Consider the following 8695-nt stretch of genomic DNA (forward strand, 5'->3'; position numbering starts at 1 on the left):
TGCCCCTTATTGAACACTTTCTTTTTTTTTTTTTTTAAAGATTTATTTATTTATTTGACAGAGAGAGAGAGTGCCAGCGAGAGAGGGAACACAAGCAGGGGGAGTGGGAGAGAAAGAAGCAGGCTTCAGCGGAGGAGCCCGATGTGGGCCCGATGTGGGGCTCGATCCCATAACGCTGGGATCACGCCCTGAGCTGAAGGCAGACGCTTAACGACTGAGCCACCCAGGTACCCCCCTCATTGAACACTTTTAACAGAACTTTGTTTTGAGCTCTCAGGTGACTTAGGCAGAATTTTGTTAGCTGTTGCTGTTGCCTTATAAGTACATTGTAAAATGATATTTAAAAGTAAATAAAGGAGATGTTGCACAGTTTCGAACTCCGGAAATTAAAATGGTCCCGCTTTTAGGAGAGAAGGAAGAATTTATATAATTGACCACTTGAATGTTGAATAAAAAGGAGAGGCGATTACACCTAGTGGAATTATAAGGCTTCTAATTTGGGTAGGTATAAATTTGATGAAGACGTGGTGATTCAAGCCAACACAGTACAATTGTAATCAGAATAAACCCATCTGTTTTGCATATGCCAGGTCTATGGCTTTAAACCCAGTGCTTGGTTATTGTAAGCACTTGTTGGCAATGTATTTAGAAGGCCAAATTGTTGTATTTGTTGTTCATGCCTAAGTGAGGCTCCAGAGAAACACATTTATCTGAGGGCAGAAAATTGGATTTAGTGATGAAAAATTGTAGATCTGCTCAAGTTCACAGTCAGCACCTGATTGATGACCTTATTTCTGTCTGTGATGGTTCCTCTGTTTATTCAACTTAATGCATTGGAGCGTTACTCAAGGTAGTTGAAGTGATTTCATGAGAAAGTTGGTTGGTAATATGAGCAATATGTAGGATTTAAAAATTCTTCATATGATAGAGTAAATATTTTTTCCACTTCTAATACTTGCCTTATTTGGGGTGCCTGGGTGGCGCGGTCGTTAAGCGTTTGCCTTTGGCTCAGGGCGTGATCCTGGCGTTATGGGATCGAGCCCCACATCAGGCTCCTCCGCTATGAGCCTGCTTCTTCCTCTCCCACTCCCCCTGCTTGTGTTCCCTCTCTCACTGGTGGTCTCTCTCTGTCAAATAAATAAATAAAATCTTTAAAAAAAAATACTTGCCTTATTTTATTTGTTACACTTAAATTAAATACAGCTGAAGTTAATTTTGGTATAAGGAGTGAGGTAGGGCTCCAAGATTTCTTTTTCCTTCCAAATTGCTAGCTGGTTATCTCAAAACCATTTAATGATTAAGGATGTAATTTAAAAATGTCACCTGTGCCCAAAGGCTATTAAAAAGTAACTACTATTGCAACTTGGAAAAAGTAGTGGCATGATTTTCTGTTTGCAGTTGGTTTTATTCCAATTAAGATGCATTTAAGGCTTAAGAAAGACTTGTGAAAAAACAAACTCAGTAACTAGTAAGAGACACTCAATTACCTACAAAAAATTTAAATGGAGGAGCTGAATCGAAGCTGCTAAGAAGAATAAAATGATTTGTGTCCGAATTGCAGATATAAGAAAAATATCTTGAAGTGTATATAGAAGGAAGGGTATTTACTGCCGCATGATCTGTAAAACTGCCTGGTTTCTTTTCTTTCTTTCCTTTTTTTAAAGTTTTTTTATTTATGTATTTATTTATTTAAATTCAATTATAATTAACATATGACGTATTACTGGTTTCAGGGGTTCAGGTCTGTGATTCATCAGTCTTATATAATACCCAGTGCTCAGTACAACACATACCCTCCCCAATGGCTGCCTGGTTCCTTGAGCAGCTGCAAACCTCTGGAGTCCTTGCTCTGTGAGTGAAATCGGTCACGGCCACAAATCTTGTGACAGGCAGCCAGACACAATCCTAACTGATCCAGGACATTTTTTCTGTGTGCTTCTCTATCTCCACTTTTTACTTTTTTATTTTCATTGAGCTTGGATTACTTTTGAAATTTTAAAACTGTTACTAGAAATAAAGAGTATGTTGAATGTTGGACAGCTGAAGAAAAAATTAACAGTAATCAAGACGGTAAAGAGCTTAGTGGAAATACAATAATGATTTGAGAAATGCAATTTAATTTGGGTAACAACATTTTATTATCAAGACGTTAAGCACTTGAACAATCTACACTTTATTTTCGTAACAGAGAGACAAATAACCAGTAAAAGAGATGATTTTAGGAATTTATTATTATTTTTTTTAGAAGCAACTTCCAGAGTTTGTCATTGTGCAGGGTCCGCCCAGTCTCCTATAGCACGGTACGGTGATAACTGATTTTTTAGAACAATGACGCACTGAAGATCCATAACTGTCTTCTGAATTATCGCAGAAAGAAGAAAGGACTAGAAGAAGAGTTTAATGTTAAGTGTATTTAAAAAAATCATATTCTAATTCTTTTAAATTGGTTATCCAAGTACGATAATATAGTAGAGCTCAGATAACTAGAGAAGGCAACTGACTAGAATACCCCATTCCCGTCTGGTGTGCATTCACAGGCTTTTTACTGCATATATCTTTATATAGTTCGCAAGCTAATTCAACCCATTTTACACAGCATTAATTGTTTTTATTGATTGGCATTGGGCTGAAACTTGCTCACTATCTCATAATTATTATTATTTTTTTCTAGTTCTTTGGTGGATTTTTCTCATCTGACAGTGTTTGGATGCTAGTGTTTATGAGACATCAAAATCATCTCGGCCCATTTTAGTGTTATTTACAATGAAGTTACCCATGGCCAGATATCCAAGTATATTACTTAATTTGCCCACCTGCTCTGTTTTTGATCTTGGTCAAAGAGAGAATTTTTACAGTCTCGCTGGAGTATGTGCAAAGCTCCAGGCCAGAAACCGTTTGTGAGCTGGTCTTCAAAGGAGAGGACCACGGAACTCAAGGTTCTTATTAATGCTGTGCAAACAGAGGTCTCGTCATTTTGGTAACTATTTGTACATTTAGAAAAGCAATACAGTCATGGGAAAAACCAACAAGCACAGCTTGGTAGAATAACCTGCCATGAAATATCATTGGCTTTATAATAATTTACTACAACCGTTCTTTTTATTCACACTGGATAGGAAATGCTTCCATCTAACACATGGAATACGAATATATACAACAAAAAGTTGGCTTTTATTAAAAAAAAAAAACTTCACAAGGACAATAACATGGGGGCTGAAAAACTAATTTTGTGCAGTTTCCTGATCACAATTGTACGTCTGCTGCCTTTTACAGGGAATGATACAAATACTGATATATTTTATAAACCAGTTAAAGAATTTTGTCCATGCTAGCCTATTGCCTTATTCATATAGTCTAGAAGTTTCACCTTCTCAACTGTAATTCTAAATGACTAGGGATGACATGATGAGTCAGTTTTAAGGACAAACCCTGCTAATCCCTTCTAAATCAGCATATATTTGCAGTTCCCTATTCATCAGAAAGTTCACCAAGACATCGTGGAAGCTGCACAGGGCTTCTGATTGATGTGCTGTTGAGATCCTGAATGTTGCATTCTCACTCGATGCCCGCCATCTTGTACAACGTCTGTGTCTTGGCTTGAACTTTCTTATGGCCGCAGTGAGTCAGGCGGCAGTGGTGTGGGGTGGACTGTTCTGTACTGCCCGCAGTCAAAACAGTTGCCATGGGCTCAACATCTCTATGCTGTGAGCCTGGGGAACCCATTCTCCTATGGAATGGTTTGCTGGAGTCCAGCAATGTCACTGCAGGTGGCTGAGACATTGTGGCCCCTGCCTCATGAGGGACTATACTAAAGAAGAAGCCTCGTGTTGTAAGAATAGACAATACAGGCCAGGTTGAGGAGGTGGCAAAGGGAGGTTGCTTTTATAAGTCCTGGAAACCATCTCTGATTTTAGCTCTATGAGAAGGCTGGGCGTTTGGAAGTGGCAGGCTGGGAGAAGGGCTGGGTCTGAGGTACACTTAGAGACGTGTTTGGCATCGGCACTCCAGATTTAGTGCCTGTAGTCCCCCTACTAAGGCACTCTGCCGAGATCTATGTTCCCTGACTGTACCTTTTATGCCCAAGGATTCCCCATTCCTCCGTGCAATTCCTGTGTGTTTCTGCTTTCTAGTTTTTGTTTGTTTGTTTCTGCCTTCTAAAGTGGGGATGGAAAATAGGGCTCATCTCTCTCTCAAATTCTGACTGATGAATGGTGGCTCTTTGAAGTTGTGATGTGAGGATTGTGAAGAAATTGCTGGGCTCCATGGATAGTGCTGTGATTGATGAGCAATGCCTGTCATGGCTACAAGAACTGATGTTGACGGAGTGCATGCCGGGTCCTTATGTCTGTGTTCTGAGTAAGGTGCAAGAATCAGGCTGGCTTGACGGGTTCCTGAAGGATCTTTGGAGGCCATAACCCAAAGCTCTAAGTTTATATTTATTTTATATTCTGCTTTGTTCCAGATAAGATTTAAGACTTTGAGTGGTTTGGGAGAGGAATTTTAAGACCTGTGAAGGAGATAATTTTGAATAGGGTGGTGAAGGAGGGACCTCTGTTTTCACCCTGGGTGATGAAGCCCAATGTTTAGAAAGTGGTTCCAGGGCTTACTGATGACAACAGATTCAGAAAGACTTGGAGGAATTGGGTGGATCCCAGGCCTGGTGGGAATTTCAGGCAGAACTAGTATATTCCTCCTGGGTTGACAGCTTATTTTTATGAGTACGTTGAAAAGCCAAGGAGAAATACATTTGCATCTACACATACATGGCTTTTTTTGCAGTTAATTAAAGAACCTGGAGATGGTTTCCCTACTATGTTAGGACCATTGTCTCTCAACTCTACCTAGAAATCTCCGGTATACAACTTTACCAAGAAAGAAAGGAAAAAAAAAATCCCAGTGAGATTGTATGGTAGGTGCTAGTGATGCCATTTTGGGAAGATCAACTCAACATTTGTCTCTGAAAAATGGGATCAGTCACTTCTTCATACCTTAAGTGATTTAAACTGAAGCCTAATCTTGATTTTTAACATGAATCATTAACAGGTTTCTCTTCAACAATGCCATTGTCTGTTGATTAGTGGACCATGTCGTGCCAACGCCAACCACCTCTAGCTGCTGGTGGCCTGTGGGTTTTAGAAACTGTCTGATGCTCTCATCAGTATCGCCAGTCAATGCGCACACCTGATTTCACTTACACAGCAACGTGGCAACATACCTCTTTCCATCTATAAACACCTGCTCTCTTCCTCACTTGGAAACTGGGAGAATTTGAAAGGAAAATAAGGCATATGTTTTTACTCCTTTGCAAATCCCAGGCGAACAAGCTTTTGGATACCTGTCTGATGTTGAGTTTCTTGCCACAATGGGGACCCCAAGCTTTTCCCAAAGTTGTAGGCCAAGGGTTTTCACCTTCTTGGGTGAGGATTCCTTGGTTCCTAGGCCAAGGGTCCAGGGTCAAGTGATCGAGGTGGAGTGGAGGAGGGAAGGCAGCATTTAGAAACCCAGCAATGTTATTTCTCATCCATCCGACTCTGCGTTTCACCCTCAGAGAAATTATTTTCTTATTGGTCTCCATGAGACACAATCCCGTTTAAGAGCATCCCAGCAGTTTCACTGTCTCTGGAACCTTCTAGAGGTGATGGCTGGCTGGCTATAATTGTGACTGTAGGTGCCTCATCATTTGTTTTCAGGCATTTCAAAATTTCTGTTTCTGCTGATCACAATTGCTGGTGTATTGGCATTACAAACCAATTTTTAAGGTGTGTGAAGGTCAGTGGGCTTTATCACCACTCATTTCCAAAGCAGAAGCCTCTCCTAACTGGAAAGACTTATTCTAACACCACAGAGGAGCCTCCTCCCCAAAGTTTCTAAGAGCCCAGAGCATGAACTTTGGGTTCTAGACAGAAGGCCTAGGAGGAGGTCGGGAGGGGGGTGGCGCCCTGTTGGGAGGTGGAGCCTGAGGAGGAGGGGGCAGGGTGGAAGGTGGGGATGGAATTGGAGGGGTGGGAGCACTGGGGGGTGGGGGAGGGCAATGGGGAGCAGGGGGTGGGGGGGTGTAAATGGGGGCAGGAGGCGGTGAGCTGGTGTGGTAGGCGTTGTTGAGGGGGTACTTAGCGGGCTGATTGTTCTTGACTCTGGTGAAGTTGATACAGCGGCCCTGTAAGAGAACCAGAGAGAAGAAACGGTGAGCTGATGTTTGCTGTTTACAGCAGGGCAGGTGGGAGGCACGGTGGGCAGCTTGAAAGAAATATGTAGAAAGCAGACACAATGCTTATGACAGTGCTCTACCGTCATACAATAGAACTTGACAACAAATCAACTCCCCATTTCCTTTTTCTGGGCTTACTGTGTTGTAAAATTATTTGTTAAAATTCATTTTCCTGGAGGCTCTCTCTCAAAGAGGAGGAAGAGGAGGGGACCTTAACTGGGTGCATGGGGTCAAGCTGTGTACAGAGTTCATCAGATTTCACCTCAACAGCCTTGCCAGCCAGGAACTCTTACCAAATGTTCTAATTCATAGATGGGGAAACTGAGTCTCAAAAACATTAAATCTCTTTCCCAAGGCCACACAACCAGGAAGAGGTACGATTGGTGATTCGAATCCCAGCTAGGCTTCAGAACCTCTATTCTTCCTGCTGCACTCTAATATCTTCTAAGGAGGCCGGGTGGTGCTTGTGGTGTGTGTCACCAAATTTTTTAAACAAAGGGAACTTGCTTCAGCTGATTTCAGTGGCACTCCTGGAGGCAGTAGCAGGTTAACACCATGAGCTCCTGCACTCGAATTCGAGCTGAATCCATCTGTGATCTGCGTTGTCACGCATGTGGCCGACGGGGGTCATTCTCAGAGGCCCTCACGCAGTTGCCTCTCCCCCATCAACTTTTGCCCCCTTCAGCCATTGGCGCCGAGTAGAGACTTAAGGAGGCAGCTCCCCCTCCTGCTGTGAACAAGACACCAGTCAATACAGCCCCCCCTCGGAGCCCCTGCCTTGCCCGAAGCGGTGTCAATGAACAATTTATCCTGCCCTTGCTCTGGCACCTGCTGCAGCACGCTTAGGTTCTTAGCAAGTACAGCCTGGGGCTGTGTTATTGCAAAGTGGGCAGCGACCCTGAATTCCGCTCCCCCCACCCCCACCCTTCCTGGGGACATGACTGGACAATGCAGAGCAGACACCTAGAGCTCTCTCAGCTCTTCAAAGTCAGTCTCGCCTGCCCTGCTCCCCCTCCCCCCACAGACGACATTCTCCTTCCGGTGCCTGTGCTCCGTTCACTTTGGGCATCAGACCCTCCTGCCTTGCCTGGGCAGGATGTGGCCCACCCTTGTGGGGTCCTAGCCCCCCTCCAAATTTCCCGGGCCTGCAGGGCACCTTGTTCTTGCCTCTACTGTGTGTCCTGGATGCCTGCAGAAGTTGCCCCCAAAGAAGGGGGGTGGGGGGCATGCGTTTGAGGCTGCCCTGTCCCTTTCTCCCTCTCCTGCTCACCCCAATCCGATGTAGCACTACACCGGGGCTGGAGCTGGTGTGTGGGTTTTTCCCGGCCTCACCCTCCAGGATGGAGGCCCATCCTCTGGCATCTGCCCTGGATGAGATATGTCCAGAGAAGCTGGAATTTCCCTTTTCAGGCCTTTAGAGGGAGGGGCCGAGGGGAACTGAAGAGGGTGAGTCTGTGGAATTAAGCCACAGTCACTTGTAGAAGACAGAAGTGTGTGATTTGAGACGTGGCTTGGGCCGAGAGTCACAGCAGGGCCACGATGCATGTTTATGGGAGACAGTGGGGGCTGAGCCAACCTTGCCTCACGTGCGCACACCCCACTCATCTGAGTCCTAAGTCAGTCCCTTCCCTCCACACATCTTTCTCTGATGACTCCAGCCTCCATGTATCCTTTGCTTCCCTCCCTGAGTTCTCTAGTTAAAAGTCTATGCCACACACAGAAGCCTGAAAACCATAGTTGTTTGATTGGTGAATGCCTTGCCTGCCTGACCAGATGAGAAACTTCTGGAAAGCAGCAGCCTTGTTTTGCACTCTGCTGCTGCACTATTGGTTTAGGAAGTACAATGCCATATTTAGATGCCAGCACCCCATTCCTCTGTACTTGCATTTCATGAGATTAAACCAGGGCCTAACCTTGTTAGGTTCTGATTGGGGGCCCACTAAATGCAGAAATAAGTTCCCGTCTTCTCATGGCATCGCCCAGAACTCCCAGATCAATGCCAAGCTTTCACAGGTTAGGTTGACTTTGTAACCTGGTGCTGTAAATTCCCAGTTGTCCAAGCAGCCCTCTTTTTTTTTTTTTTAAAGATTTTATTTATTTGAGAAGGCGGGGGGGAGAGAAGGAGCAGGGGGAGAGAGAGAAGCAAGACTCCCCTCCAAGCAGGAAGCCTGATGTGGGGCTCGATCCCAGAACTCTGGGATCATGACCTAAGCCGAAGGCAGATGCTTAACTGACTGAGCCATCCAGGCACTCCCTATGCAGCCCTCTTTTACAGCTGTTAAAAAAAGAGAGACAACAGGTCTAAAATGGAGTCACCTGTGCTAAACCCCATGTCAGCAAATCAAGACTCAATACCTAACCTAATTGCAGTTTCAAACTTGCCCAAAAATGTAATCTTAAGCCTGTCAACGTGGAATTTCCTGGTCAGCATTAGTGAGGTAATCAGCCTGATAGGCCCCTTCCATCACCCAAAGAAAGATGAGGTAA

General features: G+C 44.2%; 1 protein-coding gene across 1 annotated transcript in view; it reads right to left on the reverse strand.

Annotated features, from left to right (window-relative positions):
- Nucleotides 1-2119: 2119 nt before the first annotated feature.
- Nucleotides 2120-8695, reverse strand: part of ANTXR1 (ANTXR cell adhesion molecule 1) — a 214224-nt gene continuing 207648 nt past the window's right edge. Inside the window, exon 18 of the mRNA XM_040623392.1 lies at nt 2120-6157. Coding sequence (XP_040479326.1) covers nt 5897-6157 — 261 coding nt within the window. The 3' untranslated portion in view covers nt 2120-5896. The remainder of the gene's footprint in view (nt 6158-8695) is intronic.

The sequence above is a fragment of the Ursus maritimus genome, unplaced genomic scaffold, assembly GCF_017311325.1.
Source record: "Ursus maritimus isolate PB19 unplaced genomic scaffold, ASM1731132v1 scaffold_6, whole genome shotgun sequence".
NCBI lineage: Eukaryota > Metazoa > Chordata > Mammalia > Carnivora > Ursidae > Ursus > Ursus maritimus.